Raw genomic sequence first — 23297 nt, forward strand, 5'->3', positions numbered from 1 at the left:
AGGGAGCTGGGGGGTTCCGGTGGGGGGGGGCGGCAGGGCTGAGGGGCCGGGCCCCTGGGGGGGGAGTCCGAGGGAACTGGGGGGTTCCTGTGGGGGGGAGGCGGGGCCGGGCCCCTGGGGGGGGAGTCTGAGGGAACTGGGGGGTTCCTGTGGGGGGGAGGCGGGGCCGGGCCCCTGGGGGGGGAGTCTGAGGGAGCTGGGGGGTTCCTGTGGGGGGGAGGCGGGGCCGGGCCCCTGGGGGGGGAGTCTGAGGGAGCTGGGGGGTTCCTGTGGAGCTGAGGGGCCAGGCCCCCGGGTGGGGTGTTTAAGGGATCCCTGGGGGGGCATCTGACTGGGGCCCTGTGGGGTGGGGCTGAGGGGTAGGACCTGGAGGAGGGGGCTCTGTGGAGCCATGCAGCTGGGGGCACCTGCTGGTGGGCAGGGATCTCTCTGACACCGGCCCACCCCCGCATCGCAGCCTTGTGCTAGGGCATGAGCGCCTGACAGGCCTTGGGAGCTGGTTATAAACACAGTGAAACTGACTAGTCTGCTCTCCATGTTCCACTGGAGGAAGGGGCAAAAGTCACACCAACAGCATCACTAGTGGAAAGACCCCTGGCTGGAGGTCTGGGATTTACCTGTCCCCAGGGTATTACACTGGTCTTCTTTAAGAACCGCTTGGCATTGTTTTGTGCTGTGAGGTACTAGCTTCTGCATTTCAAAAGAATTTCTGTCCTGGCCTCATGGAACAAATACTGCATGTGCCAATAAAACAGGCTCAGAGGCCAGTACAGTCTGGCAAGTGTGCCAATGGATTGCTTTAACTCCCTGCTGTGTGCTGATGAATCAGTATAACTGGATACATTGATGGTCATAGATATCCTAGCATCTTCACTCTCTTCTGATTCTCTGCAGTGTGGCAGCATCCATATCTGAATGTCTTCAAGCACTTCAAAGTGGAGGAGTGGAAAAGATCAACTAAGGAGGGAGATGTGACAACATTTATGGTAACATATTGTATTCCTAATGTTTCCTGATTGGACCAGCAGTACTGCAGAGAGAGACAGGCACTCTGTGATGCTGAGAGAGAGAGGGATTTCCCAGTCCCCCTGTTCTGTGATGTGAAAAAAAGAGGAAGATTTCAGATTCCCTTGCTCTGTGTCATCAAAAGAGAAAACAATGACATCTTTCCATCCTGCCTCCTGCTTGTTGCAACAGAGGTGCCTAAAGAGGTCCAGAGAGCACTTGCTGGTGGTCCCCAGAGAACAATTGGTCAAATGGTGCTGGCTGTCATTTCTCACTTCTACATCACATTCAAGACAACTAAAAAATACATTACATCCCTAATGTTACCTTTCCATTTAGGCAATCACCGTAGTTGCCACAGGGGATGTAATGTGATCCCAAATAGGAAGACAGGTGGTCATGGGACAATGTCTCTGTTAAGATGTGGTCCACACAGAAAATGTTTGAGAACCTCGATGTATGGCACCAGAACTTTCTACCCCTCATTCTCCAGAGCTTTATTAGACTAATCTTGTCATACACTTGACTTGGAGCCAGTGATGCAATGTGTAATTTCATGAGTTGAGTGAACAAGCAGTAAGACTTCCACAACTGGATCTCCTCTCTTACTTTACTGTAGGGCAGAACTTTGCATCAATGCATGTTCTCTTTTTTTAGGACAAGACATTGAAGGGAACAGTATATCGCATCCGTGGCTCCATTCCTGCCAGTAACTACATCCAGCTTCCCAAAACCAGCACACAGTCATTGGGGCTCACTGGTCATTACCTCTACCTGCTCTTCAAGCCCATGCCTGGCAAATGTTTTGTGGTGCACCTGGATGTTACCACGGAGGTATGTGGGAGAGTCCGTTGCATGGCCCTTGGTGTAACTGATTTTCTAATATGAGTAGAGGAGTGGGGATTGAAATACAGTAGCTTTTCAAAAGAGCTTGAACATAGAGAACTGAACTGTATCGTCTGAGTGTTCTAGAGCAAGACAATCATCTGCCATAAGTATCCCATGCTGAAGTCCCATAGACTGCTATAGTAGCTGTTAAATGAAGTTAAAAGAGAGGATTGCTGCCTTTCTTGATCAACTTTGTGCCTCACTTCTTAGAGTTTGAGAGCTCCAGTCATTTCTCCCGTGGCTCTTAATTTACTTACTAGAAGGCTTGCCTCATTATCAGTGGTGATTGCCCTGAACTGCATATGATTCGCGTTTTGATCTAACATCTGTGGACTCGAGGTAAAAATCTCAAACCCACTCTTCTACGACCTTACTGTGTGTTTTCTTCTCACTTAACTCTTCCCTGTTTAGGGCCACATTGTGTGGGGTAGACCATATAGAAGGCAAGCTGGCAGTAGTCCCTTAGCCTTGGCGGGTATCCAAGCTCGACAGAGTAGTGTCAACCAAGAAACTATATCCTCCATTATCTGCAGTATTTCCCTAGTGGTCTGCCAGGTGGATAATATTGTGTGTGCTTTGTTCTCAGGATAGCCAGGTTGTCCGCATCTCTTTCTCCAACCTTTTTAAGGAGTTCAAGTCCACAGCCACTTGGCTTCAGTTTCCCTTCATCTGTGGAGTAGCCAAAGGGTCGATGTATGAGTGCACAGCCAGAACTTCAAAGCAAGGTAAAGAAATACTGTGAATAGTGTGGCTGGTCCCTCAGTGTGGGAATTAGCGCTATAGTAAAGAGAAAATAACATATCGTACACCAGTATTACTATAATCATATGTGACCTGAGCTTTGAAGTCATGGATTTAATCAGTTAATTTTAGGGTGGCTGACAACGAGGGGTGGTTTATTAAATCCATGTTTCATTAAGTATTTTTAACACTAGACTTTACAGGGTTTTTTCATTTTACGCAATGTAGAATTAACCTGTGGAACTCACTGGCTCAGGAGACTGAATTAAAAAAGGATTACACATGTTATATGAATAACAGTAGCATCAGCAACTGCACTAGCTAGAATAAAAATTACTAGGGTGATCAAGCCACATAAACATCTCAGTCAACCAGCAGTTGGCATCAGGAAGAAATTCCCTCAATGTATAGTAAGAAATAGTGATGCATTGTGGTTATTTGACACACAACTCAGAAGTCTCAGGCATTGGCTGGCATTGGACACAAGATACAGGATTAGATGGGCTTTTAGTTTGTGATGGAAATTATGTTTCTAAAAGGATGGTCAGTTTGGACAAAAAAATTGACCTGATTTTGGAAGATGTTAAAATGTGAGGAATGGTAACTAGAGTCCAAATGTTCAAGAATGAAGGCCATGGGATCTATGCATAAAAATGCGTGCAATTAATTGTCTCTATTCACATGCAGCTACCACGGTTGTGCTGCAAATCAACATACAGACTCAAATGATCACTAGAAACCTAGCTATCCATTTTCCTAGTGTAGCAATTGTCTCTAAATGTGCATGTGCACAAGTGTGCGCGCACACACACATGTCAACCTCATGCCTCCGTTTCTGTAAGGATTTCAATACATATGTAAAACTGGGTTTCTGATATTTTTAAAGTAGCTTGTCAGTGTTTAACGCTGGTTTTGACAGTGGTTTTTCTGATTCTCAGATTTGGTGGGTGTGGCCCCTGGCAATGTGCGCTGGACCTGCCTGATGCTTGACCTCCACTACATCCTCTCCATGTACCTTAATAGACGTTACAGCCATCTGAAGAGCATCAAACTCTGCTCCAACTTGTTGGTGAAAAACCTCTATACCAGTGACTTACTGTTTGAGCCAGGTAAGGAGCTGAAGCTTTGTATGATATTTAAATCAAACCTGGCTGCTAGGATGTGCTAGGCCTAATCCATTCTTACTGTTGCATTTCAAGACATAATTCCACCAGGACCATTTGGCCATGTCTGTTGCTGTTTGACACTCTGTTTTCAGCCAATAATAACAAGGCATTGTCAACAAAACCCTTATCTTAAAAACAACACTAATAATAATGACAGTAATTTTTCCTTGTTTGGTGCCTTCAATCTGAGGATGTCAAAGGGCCTTCTCATAACTTCTCCCATTCTGTAACTGGAAAAACTGAGGGACAGAGAAAGATTAGGTGACTTGCCCAACATCATACATCAAATCAGTGGCAGAAGAGAGAATGGACCCCAAATTTCCTGTCTCTCAGTCCTGTCACTAGACCATCCTTCCCAAAAAGCTTCTTTTCTTTGTCACTCTGAAATCCAGATTTCCTCCAGTGTTTCTTTATCCAACTGCTCAGTGCAGCAGAGCAACTTCAGTCAAGACCTTTAGTACTAACACATTATCCTTTGTTTGAAATCTGCCCAACTACAACGCATCACAAGAAAGGAATCTTACAGACATCGTAGTGGACCACTAAACAGGTCTCAAATGTGCTGTTGCAAACAAAAAGCACTTTAGTTCCATAAAGTTGCATATGCATCAAATGAAGAAAGAAAACAGAAAAACTTAGATCACATAGAACTTCAAAAAGAATCAACAGCTGATCCACTTAGCAACCTGATATGATCATCAATATTAAGTTCCAAATCCTCTTGTAGAGCATTTAAGCTACATTTTAAGGAAGAAAAAGATAATCTTTCATAACAAAACTCTAAACTTCCAGGTCTTATTGGAAGCTGAGAGTTTCAAGGATATTCCCACGGAAAGGCTTATGCATTTGCTACAATAATCTTTGTTCTTTTTTTCATGTTGAAGCCTTTCTTTTCCATACTTACAGAAAACTCTATTCTTAAAGTATTTATTTGCACATGGTCTGCTAAGAGTGCATGGTTCCAGCCACCTCTGTAAACATCTTCAGATGTTTTAGGAGTGCTTTATGTCCTTATCTGTCTCCTTTTGTGCTTTTAGGGATAATGTTCTCTGAGGCCCGACAAGCTAAGCTGGCATTTCATGGCATTTCCCCCATGCCACGAGAAATGGCATTTCCTGTGCCAAAAGGAGAGAACTGGCATGACCGCTATGACTATATCAGGTATGTTTACGAAATGATGCTTTTCAAGGAGGAAACTTGGAGTGCTTTTAGATCTTCCTTAGTCTGATTATTTTGTATACATAACACACTTCATCAAAACACTTCTGTCTGAGGATATGAAGGCTGCAGAGTTAAGCATGCAAAAGTAAGTAAATGCAATATTTTGCATAAAACTGGGATTACAGCGGAAATGCTTTGGCCACTTTGATGCTGTAGTTGCAATGATGGGGACCAAGGCACAACTCATATCTTCAGCACTTAATTGTTGGCAACTAATATTTTGGGTAGACAAAGGGCTGTTTAAGGTATCAACCATAGAAACTGCTAGTTCCGAATCAACAGGTCAGTAAACACATACAGTTCACACCATCCTTCTAATGTCACAGCCATGCCCTAGAAATGATCCAAATTTCCCTCCTCTGTGGGGTTTGCTTGTATTGCTAACTTAACCACACATGAACCTTTCTCCCAAGCTTGGTTATTCCTAGGGAATCCTATGGCCCTGCCCTTAGTTCTCTTTGCCTTAGAGGCTTGGTCTACATTGACTGCTAGATTGTGGTCAGCATTACATCAGTTAATGAATGTTCAGACACAGAAAAATGTCATAGTATAAATCAGACCAGAGAGGACTCCAACCCTTATCCTGAGTTGGAGCTTATAGGACCCACCTATCCAGATGTCAGGTTGAGTCAGCCAAATAATTCTGCTTCTGTGTGAATGAAGCCTTTTAGCACCAACAGTAAGTCAGCAAAATAGAGCCCTGCATACCTGTGAAGGGTCCTAGAACCTGCCACCCGTTTATGAGGTGACTTTCCTCTGATCTTGTTGTTCAGGTTTCCCTCTGATGGATCCAAGCTGCCATATGACTCAATTCAAAAAGGCTGTTCCAATACTGCAGAAGGTAGGGAGTCTGAAGTAAATGACCATAGGCTGTGGTACCATTTGGTGTCTGACTGAACAATGTGCCAAGCTGGCTTCCAGATTATCTAGGTTATTGTCCTACTTAAAACAAAGTATGACGTGGTACAAAGCCACCTGCACCATTTACTGCTGCTGTTAACCAAATAAAACTCAAAGTACAACTTCGGTACAGCATGGTGTAGAAGATCCATCCATTCACTCATATGATCAATATGATAAGTTAGCATCTGTTGACTAGTCTTCCCTACATCAGTGTTCTGCTCCTAGCATATGCGATTAATCTGTTGCTGTGTCCTGTTAGAGATCACTCCTGCAGCAATAGGGGATTGGGTGATGAAGGTCCCCTTTTTGATATTCCCCTCCTGCCCTCATTAGAAACACTCAGCCCAAGGAGTGTGGAGCATCTACCAAGGATTAGGAAGAACTTGTGAAAGTTCCGGTTATTTTGTGGGTGGTAGCTCTCCCAGCTCAGGCTAATTGGCTTTCTTCAGGCTATGGGCTACCCAAATGAACTGGATAGTTTTGCAAGGGGAAAATCAGTGTGCATGGGCTACTGAGAAACAAATGCAGGATCTCTAAAGTGCTGCTGAATTTTTAGAAGGTAATTGTAATAAATACCTTAGTTGGCAAGTAAACTTCAATCGGCATCTTCAGGAAGCTGCTGCACAGAGACCTTGTACAGCACAATGGTATAGCAAGCAGACCTGCAGTGATCCTTCTGGGAACTTTCCTCTTCCGCCCTATTTCATCTACATCTTTGTCAGAGCCATGAGGATTCCCTGTTGCTTATCTGTTATGACAATCTTGTTGCAGCCATTACCCTAGTCAAGGGATCTGATGGCGCTCCCACTGGAGTCCATGACTACCACTTCTTCAAGGGTAGAATGGTTGCTGTTGAGTGTCACAAAGCACTTCCTTCTCCCTGAGCACAGCATGCTGCCTTGGCAGCACATCCAATCCCTGTTGACACAGGGGCAAAAGGAACAGGATTTGAACTTGATCTCCCATGTGACTAGCATCAGGCCAGCCCCTTTGGATTTTGTGCAGTGTGTGCCCAATAGATAATGTGTCCTTTGTTTTCCTCTGTTGTGACATGGCCTGTGTCTCCAAATTGTTCCTTGAGTTCTTTAAGGAAGGAATAAGTAGTAGAATGAAGTAGCTGTTCAGCTACATCATCTGCAGCTGTGTGATCAGCAGGAAGGGAAGCAGATTGTAGGAAAGAGCCAAACACTTTGCTGTTGTAATCTAGGTGTTCGAGTGCTAGAAGACCCAACCCGTCATCTTCCACGGCCAGTGACGCTTACCAAAGCTGTCCGGGACCGAGTGTCACTCATCCAACAGATAACCAGTCCTAAGGATGTGAGTATGGCCTTAGGCTGTAAGTGTAGCTTCCTGTACCGCCTCTAGCCAGAGGGTTTCCACATGTCCTGTTTTGTGTTTGGGATGTTTTGGGGTTTTGTAGTGGCTAATTTTTGTGTTCTATGGCCTGGACTGTGCCCCGTCCTACAGTCAATAAACTCTGTAGTTTAATGACTTTGGGGGTCAGTCTGTCAGTCTATCCAAGATGCTTATCTGGCCCCCAATACCGTAATATATAAACACCTGACAGTCTTTTAATGTAATTTTGCTTCTGACACCCCTGGGAGATAGGGAAGTGTTATTGTCCGCAATTTGCAGATGGGGAACTGAGGCACTGAAGAATAGTGAAGTTCTGAGGGGCATGATGGATCTGTTTCTGGTGGGTAGGATGGAGGAGGGAGAGTCTGCGTTTTAGATATTTTTGTTGGCTATCATACAGTGGGGAGAGAGAAGAAAAGGAGTACTTGTGGCACCTTAGAGACTAACAAATTTATTAGAGCATAAGCTTTCGTGAGCTACAGCTCACTTCATCGGATGCATTTGGCCAAATGCATCCGATGAAGTGAGCTGTAGCTCACGAAAGCTTATGCTCTAATAAATTTGTTAGTCTCTAAGGTGCCACAAGTACTCCTTTTCTTTTTGCGAATACAGACTAACACGGCTGCTACTCTGAAACCTGGGGAGAGAGAGAAGTTGCATTGTAAACCTAGTAAAAGCAGTGATTCTGCCATTCCAAATCAGAAAGTCACACAGAGCACTCTTTATTTTATTCTCCTGCATCACTTGACATGCCTGAATGTTTATGACATGTTGGATGTCTTGAGTATTAGGTGACTGAGTAAGAGTCAGTCAAAACGCAAAATTAATTTCTCCCTTTCTCTCCAATCACAGCAATCGTAGGGAGCTGTGGAGCAGGCCTGATCTGTTGTCATTTTTTTACTCTTTCTCAGATGTCTCGCTGGTCTCCCCTAATTACAAAGAGCATCCCTGAGGTTCACTTAGCAACTTCTGGGCCTCTGGAAGAAGTGTACTCTGGGGATCAGGAGTTCAGCAGGGCAGAAGGACTACAAGCTGCCGGGGATTCCACTCTACCGTTACATGCAACAACTGATGGTGGTATTCATGTGTATGCTCACAGAATGGGTGATGTCGCCATCCATGCTGTTGGCATTAGCTCAGATGAGGTAAGTGAGAGAGCATCGCTGGACTCTGACAACCTGATCTTATTGGCTATCCTTTGTGTAGCTCCACATCCCCTCTCTACCTTGTACAGAATCTTCTTAACTCTTTCCCCAAGTCTGCCCCCATGATGCTCTGAGAATGCACGATGCTGTCATTAGAAGAAAAGTGTGCTTTGCGCTGAACTCTACAGCCTAATGGTTTAGGCTTCCTTTTCCACTACTCCCATAAGTTTCTCACACCAGATCCTCAGCTGGTGTAAATTGGTGTCGCTCTGTTGACTTCAGTGTAACAATGCCAATTTACACCAGCCTCCATCTGTAAATACCTTCTCAAGGAAGAATTTAGGTAGAACAGATCAGTTGCCTTTCAGACCCGCACGCTACTGCCCTGTGCACTGGGATGCGGAAACATGTTTATCCCAATTCTTGGGGCTTGACTGGTGGGTTAGAGAGCATTAGGCCAAGACTTTGTATGGAAACAGCTCCTGAAACCATCCTTGCTCAAACTCTTACTGACCATAGGAGAAGATATATAGAGGTAGGGGACTCCAATGTACTAGGAACAAACAAGTTAAACTGCAAGTTTGTTCCTATAGGATGGGTCTGGAATGCTTGTTGCTGGTGCTCAATAACTCGGCAGAAAGAGCAACAGGAATGCCCACTCCTGGTTGGAGCTGGCAGAGATAATTATTTAATACTAAGGGCAGTTGTGAGCCATCTTACCTGGAATTCTCTCTTGATCTTGTTTCTTTATTTCATGTATATGTTAAGCTTCTCCAGGCAGAGCTAATGTGTCTTTTATAGAGATGATCATGCTATTGGCATTTCACAAATAACTCCTATGTATTGATTTGCCCAGACTGTGTACACAAAGATTACTGGACCAGAGGTGCTCTCCAGCAAGAAAGCATCTCCCTGCAGGGTAAGAAAAAAGATTCCCCCCTCTCCAACTTCACAGATGCTCCCTTGAATTTTCATGGCATTTGTATGTAACCATGGTGAGGACTTGGCTGCCCTCTTGGAAAGTTGATTCAGGTTAACCAAGTCATTCCACTGCTGAGATTATTCCATTTAGCACTGTCCACTGTAGGCTTTGGTCCTGGAGGAGATGGAATTCCTGAAAACAAGACTTCAGTTGATTCCTGCTCTTACTGCCTTTTGGATTTGCTTTAATAATAATTTCCTACTGAATAAACTCCTCCCTTAATGTGAAGAAGTTGAGATAGAGAGACAGCCCTCTCACTTCAGGGAGAAACATGAAACCGGTCCAGAGGGACACAGATTAATGTTGGGCAGAGGGAACTTGGTAGATCACTGGGATGTAAGTTGCAGTTGGTGCTGATACAATTTAGGGCTCACATGGTTTATTTACGCTGGTACTTTTGACAATATCTTCTTCTTTCAGAGACTCTTACCAGATCCAATCCTGAAACTGAGGACAATTATTGGCTTTGGGGGTTGCAGCACCAAATGGGTCAGTAACAAAGAAGCTTTTCAGAATGTAGTTGCAATGGGGGAGATTTTCAAAGGCATCGAGGACAGTTAGGTGCCTAACTCCCATTGACTTTCATGCTTAACTCCCTTTGCCTTTGGAAATCACCCCACACCACCCGGTTTCTTTCGACTACAAATTTTTTTTGGGTGAAAAGCTCATTTCCCTACACGGAATTTACCCCAGTAAAATTCTGAAATTGTGTGCCCCATGCCAGATCGTCTTACAGATTCCAAACTGATCAGTGTATCACACATCTAGAATTTCTTTGGAATCCAAAAATGCATTGGTGCCTTAGGCTGGTTTGTCAGTTTGTCCTCTTGTGGTATTGCCTTCGGATCCTTCCAACCATCCTCTAAATGATCCATGTTACAGTTTAAAAAAAAAATCCTGTTGGGTCATCTAGTCCATTTCCTGTGAAGAAAGGATTGTCCCCTTCTTATGTATTACATATATGATGTTAAACATGACTTGGATGGAAGATCAGCTGAATTAATTGGGATGTACTATAAGCTGACCACTCAGTTTGCTTTGATAGTTATAAATTTGCATCTGTGTTTGTGTGAAACAGCAATCATCTAGATAGCACACACCTGCATATTTGCACCAGATATCCAAATATTTCCAAGTGTCTTAATTCTATGCATGTCCATCTGTGCAAGTACAGGGGGGCTCTCCTCTCAGTTTGTAGACTGGGTCACATTTGTAGTATCCTCTCTTCTGCCCTGCTCTGATTCTTGCCTTTGTCCTGCAGGCTGTGTGGACTAAGAACAGCTCTGCAGTGGTTTATCCCTGTCATGCTATTATAATAACCATGCAGATTGAAACTGGAGAGCAAAGGTTCTTCATTGGACATACAGATAAGGTAAAAGTGGATTTCTTTGCATAAACAGATATAACAACCCCCCAGAGAATATGCAACAACCGTAAATATTTGATGTGTGAGAGCATACAAGACTACTCCTATCGCAAGCATGGTTCATTTTAGGGAATTGTATCAGCTGTGGGGGAAGTCACAAGAACTCCAGCTCCTAGAAAGAGTCATTCTAAGGAATGATATTGGATCAACAACAGTGAGAGTTTCAGCTACTCCAGTTCTAGCCTCTCCCAGCAGCTGGGGGTTATTTTTGCTAACATGATGTTTCCTGCAGGTATCAGCATTGACATTTAATGGAAACAGCGCATTGCTGGCTTCTGCACAGATGGGTCACCTGAGTATGGTGCGGCTTTGGGATTTTCAGAAGGGGAAATGCCTATCCATGTTTAAAACCCATGTCCATTCAGTCTCATCCCTCAGGTATATTGCAGGCATGTTCTGGGCAGTGTGTGTTGGGGAGGAGTTGAGAGTGGGCTTTTAATTTTTCCCATTGAGATCCAGGCAGAATACTTCATTTCACCCTGGGTTTTCTCCTCTTGTAGCCTTTCCTACAGTGGAGCTGTTCTCTGTGGCATTGGGAAAGATGGACATGGCAAAACAGTGAGTAATAAAGCTCTTGGGCTATTTGGGTTCCACTTACCCAACAACATGCATGACTTTGGACAAAAACAAGTGAAATAATTGTTTGTTTTTCTTCTGCACATAGAACCAATCATACGTCCGTTCCAAGACACAGTGGCTAAATGCTAGTTTCCTTAAATGTCCTTAGGCAATACCAATCACCAGGCTCTCTGGGGTTATCCTGAATCCTCCTTTCTGTGAAAGATTTTTCTCCACTCTGTTCACAGCAATGTGGGTAAAAGCCCCAGTGCAAATTACCAGCATCCTGGCAATTGGGAGCAGTATCTGGAGTTTCACCTGTTGTGAGAAGACTAGCAATCTTCTCCATTGCTTCTATGGTCTAAGGCCTAAGGTGTTATGTTTCCAGCAGTTCTAGTCTTGCTGTCCTATCTCTGCAGATGGTGGTGGTGTGGAATACAGCTCAGGTGAACCAGGGCGGAGAGGTGGTCGTGCTGGCCAAAGCTCACACAGACGTGGACATCCAAACCTTGAAGATTGCTTTTTTTGATGACACCAGGTAATGTGCAAATAGGTGAATGTGAGAATAAGGTAAAATTGCCAACCCCAATCTAGGCTAACTACAGCTCGCGGGCCAGATCTGGCCCGTGAGCTGTTTTAAGCCAGCCCGCGAGCCATACCACGCGGCTCAGCCCCACTCCAGTGCTCCATCCGGGGCGCTGGGTCAGGGGCCGCACCATGTGGCTCGGCCCTGCCCTGGTGCTCCGGCTGGCGCGCTGGGTCGGGGGCCTCACCACATGGCTCCTGGAAGCCACAGCATGGCCCTGCTCCGACTCCTACGCGTTCCAATAGGAGCTCGGGGGGCAGTGCCAGTGAATGGGGCAGAGTGCAGAGCTGCCTGGCCGCGCCTCCATGTAGGAGCCGGAGAAGGGACATGCCACTGCTTCCAGGAGCCACTTGAGGTAAGCGGCACTCAGAGCCTGCACTCCCGAGCCTCTCCCCACGCCCCTAACCCACCCGCACTCCAAACCCCTAGTTCTCAGCCCAGAGCACCCTTCTGCACCCCAAACCTCTCATCCCCAGCCCCACCCCAGAGCCTGCACCCCCTCCCTCACCCCAACCCCAATTTTGTGAGCATTCATGGCCCGCCATACAATTTCTATATCCCCATATGGCCCTCGGGCCAAAAAGTTTGCCCACCCCTGGCCTACATGAAGGCAGAGGTAGTCAATAGGTGGACCGTGGATGAAATCCAGATGCCAGACACTTGAACAGACCCCAAAATCTTTTTATTTACTTACTATCATTATTGTTATTATTTTTTGATTATTTTCTCTGGAGTCTGGACTTGACTATATCTTGATCAAGAAATTTGAGCCTTGACAAAAAATAATTGACTCTCCTGGTATTAAGGCATTGCTGGGAGGAAGCTCACTGCATTGCTGGAATTCCAGCTTGCAGACAAAAGGTACTTTTGGAAGGAAGCTGCTGTTAGCCTTCCTCTTCTCTCCCCTGGTGTCAGTGTGTCCATTTCAGCTGCTTTGAGGGAGCAGGCCTTTTGTCAGTATAGAATGAGTCTTCCCTGGTTCCTTACTCAGCGTCTTGTGTAACAGGATGGTGTCGTGCGGCAGAGATAATGTGAGGCTGTGGCGAGTGCGGGGTGGAGCGCTGCGCTCGTGCCCAGTGAATTTGGGGGAGTACCATTCCTTGGAGTTCACCGACCTGGCCTTTGAGAAAGGGCATTCCGCTGAGCGGGAACCTGAGGACCGGACACTGTAAGGATGGAGCCACTTTTTCTTTCCTTAAATCACTTTCCTTAAGTTAATTTTTAGGGACACTGTGATTCAGTCTGCGTCTGTTCCTGGAAGCTGTCTGCACTAGCATGCTGAGCTTTTGAGTAGTAAACATAGGGAAAAGGTTGAACAGTCGTCGTTTTGACTTGCTCATCCCTGTCCTTAACTTGAGCATTCTACAGTCCTTTGTCTGCATTCTCTCTGCAGAAACAAAGGTGTCCTACAAAGCCAGCCTACCCTTTAGTCTCCTCCTTTCTAAGACTTCAGATCCTAAAAGAAGCTTAAAATACCTTGTAGAGTTGCACAAGAAATGACATATTTCACCAGTCATGTCCTCAGTGAAAATCTGCACATGGATTTGCTGTTAATGTTCATTTGGCAGTGGGAGGGGTGTGGTGTAATAACATTCCCCGTGACTTTTTTATACTTCAGCTTAATCACTCAACCAAGACTGCTGCTACCAGAGCGATAGTACAAAAACAAAGAATTGCCAGGTCTGTTCATTTTCACCTTCCCTCTGGTCTGAGCCCTGTGGGTGTAGATTTGCCCGGTATTGGTACGTTTCTGGTTGATGGGTGTGCTGTGGGAAAAATCACTTTCTCCTAATGTTTTATTCAGTGCTTTCGATCAAAGGCACTGTATACATAAATAAAATGTAATGTATTTAATCACAAACTAAACTATCTACCAATATTGTGAACAAAAAGTTCAAAACTCAGAAGTGAAAAAGCCTTCCCCAAAATCATGCATTCATCTTATTTGTACATTTTACATCCAGATCTCCTATATGGGGAAAGTCTTTGCCTTTCCAGAATAATTTATCTGAAGCAATAATAATTTTCCTGAAATATTCCAATTTATTCCCCTCCAAAAGTTTAGCAGTCACTTCCATTAAACATAAGCAAATGTGGCTTTGATTTCCAGGGCTCATTTCTGTGAAGCCTCTCTGGCTCCATTTATTTCAATTCAGTTCAGGATAGCAATTGTGCCAAACTTGCCTGGAATCCCATTATTTCCCATAGGGTCTGACTTATGGTTACATCCATTTCTCAGTCTGAGCTAGTGAAAAGAGATATTGGGCAAAAGTTGCCAGAGATCTTGTTTCTGCGAACTGATCCTAATCTCCTTCTAATACAGGTTAGTAATACTTCCATCTTTAGTCTCCAGCTGGTTTTGGGATGGGTACCTGAGAGTCAGCAGTCCTCCTTACTGATTCTTGATGGAGGGGTCTGTGTCCTACAATAATAGAAATAATAATAATCCAACATTTGTATGTTTTCTTTTAAGTTTTGCTACACTTTGGGAAGCAGGTCTCTGCCTCTTTATTTCTATTTTTTCCTCCTAAATTAGAAAAGATGGGGGGAAAAATCTTTCTAATGATTCCTCCATAACAGGCTGGTAGAGTTTACTTCTTTTTATTCCTTCACAAAGGAAAAAATATGATCTCTTAGTAAGAAGTAGCAACATCCTGATTAAAATCTTCAGTTGTTTCCAGACTTCCGAGTCTGAAGTCTATAGTTTATATAGACATACAGGATAACTGAAGATCATTTTTGTGACTGATTAGGCACTTACAGACTCAAAGCTCACTAGTTTTGCTTTTTCCCTTATCTTTTATATTGGCTGAATTAACTCTTGAGATTTTTCTCTAAATTGCTCTTTCAAAGGCGAAAGGAAAAGAAGGATGGAGAAGTCTAACTCCATCTACCAGTTATAGATTCCCAAGTTAGCTGCTGCTGAAAATCAAATGTTTGACTCCTGTCATCCAGTCAAGTTATCATTGCATTACAAACTAGAATTGCTAAAGTTTTTAGACAAACAGCATATTTAAAGTTATTCCAAGCTTGTTTACAAAAGTGTGGTGTAAAGTTAACATTGAAACAAAATGCAGAATACAGTTCTTCTGCTAAATAATGTCTCTGAAGTTACTGTTGTGGTCATTAGTGTCTAATGGTGGTGTCCTTACCCTTTCAGCTTTGTTTGCAGCAGGAGCGGCCACATCTTGGAAATTGACTACAAGAACGTCACTATCAGAAATGCCCGGCGTCTCCTGCCTTCTCAGATTCAGCACTCTCACCGGCGGGAGAAGCAAACCTTCCACTCGGGTATGGGCTTTGGTGGGGGATGGATAGATGACCAAGAAGAAGTAGGACATGCTACATTATGAACTTTCACTAGAAAAGTTTTTGCTGAAATTTTGCTGAGTTTGAAGGAAGAGCCCTGTGAGGGAACACCAGACAGAAGCAAACCTAGGACCCAAGTTTCATAAGACTAGGTGCAAAATAGGCAGAATTGCAGGGGATCGTCTGTAGGCTGAGATAATCTGACATCACACTAGTAGTAAGATTTTGGGGAGCACAGGTGGGGCTTCAGCAAGTTTCTTCTCCAGTGAAATCTCCTATGCATTGAAGGGGGAGAAAGCGAGACTATATGTAATCCAAATGTACCCTTTTTTGGGGTTAGATTAGATGACTCTTGCAGTCGCTTCTAACCCTATGATTCTATTACCCATTAATTTACATAATCCCAACTATTGGGCTCCGTGATGGATTAACGGGATGTAATTCTCTGGCTGTGTTATACAGCAGATCAGGCTAAGTGATCTGATAGTCCCTCCTGGCCTTAATCTATGAATCTGAAGAATCTGGATTTGGGAGAAAGGATTGTAACTGTGTATAACTATTTAAAGATTATAATATATTGGGAAATGCTCTTTTTACTGGACAATAGGAGCACATTTTCAGAAGTAATCTTTAAGTGTGTGAGTGTTAGTTTTTGCACATATATTTTTTGAGTCCTAAAGATTTTTGCATATGCAAAATCTCAAGTAGATATACAACCTGTGCTTATGTATGCAAACCGAGCAGTTGAGTATCTATATGATTTTTCATGCACATTCACATCTGAGGTTTTGCTCATGTAAAACATCGTGCTGCAGAAAGTAAATATGCAGAAGTGTAGGTGTGCAGATTTGGAGGGCAGATGGAGGCCTTTGAAACTTTATCCCTAGGGACTGAATTAAAAACAATGAGTGTAAATAAATTCAGCTGTGAGGGAAAAGTTTTGCTTGTGAAGACAATAAGAGTGGAGCGGCCTCATTAAATAATTAAGGTAAAATCTATTAGAGGGATTGAAGTTGAAATAAATAAAGCAAATTCTTTGAAAATAAAGCAATGCTTTGCCTAACACAGATGACTGCTTTCGATCAGATAAGTGGTGACAAACTTCCTACCAAAAAAAAACTTCCTACCAAATAAAATGGCTAAGTACCATTTTAAGAAGAATTTTCGTGTTTTGATTGATGAATGTTTAGAATAAACACCCTTTTTAGTAACATAAAGCAATGTTTTAATCAGCCAATAGGAATTCTGTGCCCAGTAGCATGTAAAAAACTAAACATACAAAATGAAACACCTGGCCTGTTCTTTCTTTGGTGAGAAAGATCTCAACAGTATTTAGAATTCTTTAATGCTACAGAAGTCAAAATATTATGATTTTCAGCAAGTCTTGTATTGCTGATATGACATTAGTTAGAATTTGTTTTCAAGTGCTACTGCTACTTGTATTGTAAGACAGCACATATTGCTTTATTTTATAGAATTATAGACATGTAGGGCCAGAAGGGACTTCCAGAGGTCATCAAGTCCAGCCCCTTGCACTGAGGCAGGACCAAGTAAATCTAGGCCATCCCTTACAGGTGTTTATCTAGCCTGGTCTTAAAATCCTCCAAAAATGGTAATTCCACAACCTCCCTTGGAAGCTTTATCCACAACTTAATTACCCTTATAGTTAGAAAGTTTTTCCTAATGTCTAACCTAAATCTCCCTTGCTGCAGATTAAACCCATTCTCTTCTTCAGTGGACATAGAGGACAATTGATCACCATACTCTTTATAACAGCCCTGAACTTATTTAAAGACTGTTACCAGGTCCCCCCTCAGTCTTCTTTTCTCAAAACTAAATATGCCCAGGTTTTTTAACCTTTCCTCACTGTTGAGGTTTTCTAAACCTTTTATCATTTTTGTTGCTGTCCTCTGGGCTCTCTTCAGTTTATCCACATCTTTCCTAAAGTGTGGCGTCCAGAATTGGATAAAGTACTTGAAATAAGGCCTCATCAGTCCCAAGTAGAGCAGGACAGTTACCTACCATGTCTTACATACGACACTCCTGTGATGCAGTTGCAAAAAAGGCTAATATCCTGTTAATATATCTAAGAATGATATTTGACTCTTTTGTAACATCACATTGTTGACTCAAATTCAGTTTGTGATTCACTATAGTCTCCAGATCCTTTTCAGCAGTACTACCACCTAGCCAGTTATTCCCCAATTTGTATTAATGCATTTGATTTTCCCTTCCCACTTGTCTTTATGGCCTTTCATCTTGTTGATTTCAGACCAATTCTCTAATTTGTCAAGGTCATTTTGAATTCTAATCCTGACCCTCCATATGCCTCCCAGCTTGTTGTCATCCGCATATGTTATAAGCATACTCTCCACTCTGTTATCCAAGCTGTTAATGAAAATATTGAACAATACCTGACCCAGGACTGGCCCCTTGAGGATCTCACTAGATACACCTGCCCAGTTTGACAGTGAACAATTGATACCTACTCTGAGTACAGTCTTTCAACCAGCTGTGCACCCACCTTTATAATAATTTCATCTAGACCACATTTGCCTAGTTTGCTTAAGAGAATGTCATGTAGGACTGTGTCAAAAGCCTTAAGAAAATAAAGATATATCACATCTATTGTTTCCACTCCATTTACTAGGATAGTAACCTTGTCAAAGAAGGAAATTAGGTTGATTTAGAATGATTTGTTCTTGACAAATCCATGTTGTTATTCCATAACACTATTATGCTGTAGGTGCTTATAAATTGATTGTTTTATAATTTGTTCCAGTATCTTTCCATGTATCAAAGTTAGATTGACTGGTATATAATTCCCGAGGTCCTCTTTGACTTTGTTCCCCTTTTTAAAGATAAGTACTCATTGTTCCTTTCCCAGTCTTCTGGGACCTCATCCATCCTCCAGGATTGTTTGAAGAGACTTGATAATGGTTCTGAGATTGCTTCAACTAATTCCTTTAATACCCGGCCTAGGTATTTCGTCAGGCTCTGCCAACTTGAGTACACCTAACTTAGCTAAATGTTCCTTAACCTGTTTTTTCCCTATTTTGGTTTGCATTCTTTCCCCCTTGTTAATTTTAATCATGTCGAGTATCTGGTAATCATTAACCTTTTTAGGTTTCAGAGTAGCAGCCATGTTAGTCTGTATTCGCAAAAAGAAAAGGAATACTTGTGGCACCTTAGAGACTAACAAATTTATTTGAGCATAAGCTTTCATGAGCTACAGCTCACTTCATCGGATGCATTCAGTGGAAAATACAGTGGGGAGATTTATATACATAGAGAACATGAAACAATGGGTGTTACCATACACACTGTAACAAGAGTGATCAGGTAAGGTGAGCTATTACCAGCAGGAGAGTGGGGGGGAAAAAACCTTTTGTAGTGATAATCAAGGTGGACCATTTCCAGCAGTTGACAAGAATGTCTGAGGAACAATGGGGGATGGAGGGGAGGAATAAACATGGGGAAATAGTTTACTTTGTGTAATGACCCATCCACTCCCAGTCTCTATTCAAGCCTAAGTTAATTGTATCCAGTTTGCAAATTTATTCCAATTCAGCAGTAAAGACTGAAGCAAAATAGGCAGTAAACACCTCAGCCTACTTCTTGTCATCAATTATTAGTTCTCCTTCCCCGCTAAGCAAAGGACCTGCACTTTCCTTCATCTTTCTCTTGCTCCTAACGTATTTATAGAACCTCTTCTTTTTTCCTTTTATGTCCCTTGCTAAGTGTAACTCAATTTGTGCCTTAGCCTTTCTGTTTAGTCCCTACATGCTAGTGCTGTTCTTTTGTACTCATGTTTCCACTTTTTGTAGGATTCCTTTTTAATTTTTAGTTTATTAAATAGCCCCTGATGCAGCCAGATTGACCTCCTACTATTGTTCCTATCTTTACTTCAGTTTGGGATACTTTGTGGTTGTGCCTTTAATACTGTCTCCTTGAGAAACTGCCAGCACTTGTGAACTCCTTTGTCCCTTAGATTTTCTTCCCATGGAACCTTACCTACCAATTCTCTGAGTCTGTTAAAGTCCACTTTTTTGAAGTCCATTTGTGATGGGTTCGGTCACAGAGACCCCCCTTGGGACTGTCACCTGATGTGCTGAAATTATCCCTGAGCCCGTTTTCCCTGCCAGCTTGGGATTCCAGAACCCTGCCTTGTTGAGCCAGACATGTTAGCCTGCTGCAACATAGATCCAGGTCTGAACCACACCCCCAAAGCTGCAGGCTTTAACTGAAAACCACTCAACAGGTTACCTATCTCCAGCACCCAGACACCTAGTTCTCAATGGGATCCAAACCCCAAATAAATCCGTTTTACTCTATATAAAGCTTATACAGGGTAAACTCTTAAATTGTCCACCCTCTATAACACTGATAGAGAGAGATGCACACCTGTTTGCTTCCCAGGTATTACTCACACTGGGTTCATTAATAAACAAAAGTGATTTTATTAAGTATAAAAAGTAGGATTTAAGTGGTTTCAAGTAATAGTAGACAGAACAAAGTAAGTTACCGAGTAAAATAAAACAAAACAGCAAGTCTAAGCCTAATACATTAAGAAGCTGAATACAGGTAAATCTCACTCTCAGAGATATTCCAATAAGCTTTTTTCACAGACTAGAGTCCTTCCTAGTCTGGGCCCAATCCTTTCCCCTGATACAGTCTTTGTTAGTTCCAGCTCAGGTGGTAACTAGGGGATTTCTCTTGACTGGCAGCGCCCTTTGTTTTGTTCCACCCCCTTTTATAGCTTTGGCCCAAGGTGGGAATTTTTTGTCTCTCTTGCTCCCTACCCCTCCTTCTAAATGGAAAAACACCAGGTTTAAGATGAATTCCAGTATCATGTGACATGGTCACATGTCCCGTGAGACCCCAGCCTTCATTCTTCCCTGGCTGGCCCACGCCTACACAGAAAGGTTTGCAAGTAAACATAGGAATTCACAACCAATTGTCTTAGTCAGTGGGAGTCATCAAGATTCCAAGCCACCATTAATGGCCCACACTTTGCATAAGTACAATGGGACTAGTAATACTTCATATTCCTAGCTTCAGGTACAAGAATGATACATTCATACAAATAGGTTGAACACACACAGTAGATTATAAGCTTTGTAATGATACCTTACAAGAGACCTTTTGCATAAAGCATATTCCAGTTACATTATATTTACACTCATAGGCATATTTCCATAAAATATATGGAGTGCAACGTCACATCATTATCCTTATCCTGCTGCTCTCGCTCCTTCCTGTACTTAGAGTAATGAAAGCTATCATTTCATGATCACTTTCATCCAAATTGCATTCGGCCTTCTGATTTGCAATCATTCCTCCTTCTTTGGTCAGAATAGGTCTAAAATGGCTGTCTCTCTGGTTACTTCCTCCACTTTCTGAAACAAGAAGTTGTCCCCAATACATTCCATGAACTCATAGGAAATTGTGTTTTGATGTATTACTTTTCCAACAGATGTCTGGGTAGTTAAAGTCCCACATTAATACCAGGGGTCTTGTGATTTAGATATTTCTGTTGTTTGTCCTAGAAATGCCTCATACACCTTCTTTTTCTGATTTGGTGATCTGTAATAGACCCCACCACCACCATGATCTCTGCCATTTTCATTTATAATGCTTTAATATAATGTATATTTATTAAGCTTCCCAACCATTTTTGAGGAGGGTAAATATCATTCTCATTTTATATATGGGGAAACTGAGGTGTAGAATTTAAGACTTGACCATGGTCACAAGTTGTATTAGGGTCAGAGTTTCTGGCTCCCAGTGCTTTTGATTAGACTAGACTTCATTGATATAGTCGTAAGCATTAAATGTCTTAGCCATTTCTTAACGCACACAGTCTCCTTTGCTACATTCCCACCCCCTTTACCTCTCTCCTCTTTCTCTTTACTCTCTCTTGTTTCTCTCTCCATAGATGAACCAATTTGAAAAGATAAAGGAAACACTTTTTCACACCATTAGCCTGTGACTCTCATTGCCACGATGTATTGTTAAGGTCAAGAGCATGGCAGTCTTTGAAAAGTGATTGGTCATTTCTATGGATAACAAGGATACCCATATCAGAAGGGTAGCCGTGTTAGTCTGGATCTGTAAAAGCGGCAGAATCCTGTGGCACCTTATAGACTAACAGACATATTGGAGCATAATTTTCCACTACACGCATCTGACGAAGTGGCTATTCACCTACGAAAGCTAATGCTCCAATACGTCTGTTAGTCTATAAGGTGCCACAGGACTCTTTGCTGCTTTTAAGGATACCCACAATTATTATACTAATATTAAATATGAACAAGAGTTCTGGTTGTAATAAAAACCCTTCTGATTTGGGGCATGATCTGTCATCTAGCAATTGGAGGGTAGAAGGAGGTATTCAAAAAAGGACTAGATAAATTCATGGAGGATAGGTCCATCAATGGCTATTAGCCAAGATGGGCAGGGATAGTGTCCCTAGCCTCTCTTTGCTAGAGGCTGGGAGTGAACAGCAGGGGATGGGTCACTTGGTGATTGCCTGTTCTGTTCATTCGCTCTGGGGTACCTGGCATTGGCCACAGTCGGAAGACAGAATACTGGGCAAGTTGGACCTTTGGTCTGATCCAGTACGGATGTTCTTATTTTCCCTGGGGACAACTTATCCCATAACTGCTACTGCAGGGTTTCTTGCACCTTCCTCTGAATTGCTCAGCATTGGACTAGATGGATCATTGGTCTGATCCAGTCTGGTAATTTTTTGTTCCTTACATTGTGCCAATTGGGTAATGTTTGTCCTTTCAGGCCCTGGGATTGCTATAAACAGTATTAGCGTCTCTTCTACCTTCTGTGCCACAGCCTCAGAGGATGGCTACGTGCGGCTGTGGCCTCTGGATTTCTCGGCAGTCTTCTTGGAGGCTGGTGAGTAGACCTTGGATCTCTCTCACTCATTCCTCACTCAGTTCTGCATTCATATCAACCTAGCCCTATAGGGCCAAAGCTTTCCTGGAGCAAAAAGGGAATGCAGCCTAGGGTTCCACTACACTGCTCTTCTGATCCATTTCCAAACCTGAGTTCTTGTGAAGAGCAACAGAAATTAATTTTTAGGCTTCGCTTGTGGTGCTCTCTCAGTGGGCTAGACCCTGGTGTGGAGTAACTGCCACCTCCTGCAGTGAAAAGTTAGACAAGTCTGTACAGAATGAATCTTGGGTTTTATCTCTAAGAGTGGTCCTTGTTTTTCTGGAATTCTAGAGGAAGACAGGAGTCTTCTGAGTAAGGTAAACATTAGTCCTTAATGCTTATTGCATATCTGTCCAATGAAAATCTATGGGAGAAGCACAGGAGTTCTTCATCCATCCTGGAATGTAATGCAGTGATACTGAAAAATAAAGACTTTTTAGAAATGTCACTGCCTTGATTATGTGGCTAGACTAAAACCTGAGAACAGTTAGTCTCAAAGCACTCAGGAAAGTACAGGACATAGAAATGAAAGTGCAGAAATAAAAGGGTGGTCACTTAGCTATGGTCTAGATTACCACTTTTTTGGGTCCTGGAATAATTTATCAACTGGTACATCTGTTTCCCCAGAGCATGAAGGTCCAGTGAGTTCTGTCAGTATCAGTCCAGATAGTCTCAAAGTTCTGTGCACCACCTCCACTGGGAACCTGGGTTACCTGGATATACAGTCCCGGGGCTACAATACCCTCATGCGCTCTCACACTGACTCTGTTCTGGCATTCTCTGTGGATGGGCTCCGGAAGCAGATGGCTACGGTGTCCCAGGATAACACCATCCGGATCTGGGACCTTGTGTCCATGCAGCAGGTAGTGTAAGCTCACTTTCTTAATGAAGATAGAGGTAGCAGAAGTCAAAACTCAGCTTTGCTGGCAGAGCTGTAAAAGGAAGTCTGCACAGTCTATGTTTATTCCAACTGACTGCAGCTGGTGCTAGCAACATATCTCACTTTAAAATCACTTAAATCTACCTCAAACAACAGATCCCTCCAGAACTACTGCATGAA

General features: G+C 43.0%; 1 protein-coding gene across 4 annotated transcripts in view; it reads left to right on the plus strand.

Annotated features, from left to right (window-relative positions):
• The window catches only part of WDR90 (WD repeat domain 90), a 105918-nt gene that overhangs the window by 56665 nt on the left and 25956 nt on the right, over positions 1-23297 (plus strand). For 3 of the 4 annotated variants that reach the window (XM_043493410.1, XM_038418928.2, XM_043493409.1), the window contains 18 exons: positions 895-986; positions 1663-1839; positions 2480-2618; positions 3573-3743; positions 4838-4961; positions 5795-5862; positions 7132-7241; positions 8192-8425; positions 9282-9344; positions 9828-9896; positions 10669-10779; positions 11066-11211; positions 11334-11391; positions 11811-11929; positions 12984-13145; positions 15138-15268; positions 22082-22198; positions 22865-23100. In XM_043493410.1, coding sequence (XP_043349345.1) covers positions 895-986; positions 1663-1839; positions 2480-2618; positions 3573-3743; positions 4838-4961; positions 5795-5862; positions 7132-7241; positions 8192-8425; positions 9282-9344; positions 9828-9896; positions 10669-10779; positions 11066-11211; positions 11334-11391; positions 11811-11929; positions 12984-13145; positions 15138-15268; positions 22082-22198; positions 22865-23100 — 2327 coding nt within the window. Of the gene's footprint in view, positions 1-579; positions 629-894; positions 987-1662; positions 1840-2479; positions 2619-3572; positions 3744-4837; positions 4962-5794; positions 5863-7131; positions 7242-8191; positions 8426-9281; positions 9345-9827; positions 9897-10668; positions 10780-11065; positions 11212-11333; positions 11392-11810; positions 11930-12983; positions 13146-15137; positions 15269-22081; positions 22199-22864; positions 23101-23297 lie in introns of those variants that run through there. The other variant, XM_038418930.2, reaches the window with a different exon arrangement.

Source organism: Dermochelys coriacea, chromosome 10 (genome assembly GCF_009764565.3).
Source record: "Dermochelys coriacea isolate rDerCor1 chromosome 10, rDerCor1.pri.v4, whole genome shotgun sequence".
In the NCBI taxonomy this organism is placed as follows: domain Eukaryota; kingdom Metazoa; phylum Chordata; order Testudines; family Dermochelyidae; genus Dermochelys; species Dermochelys coriacea.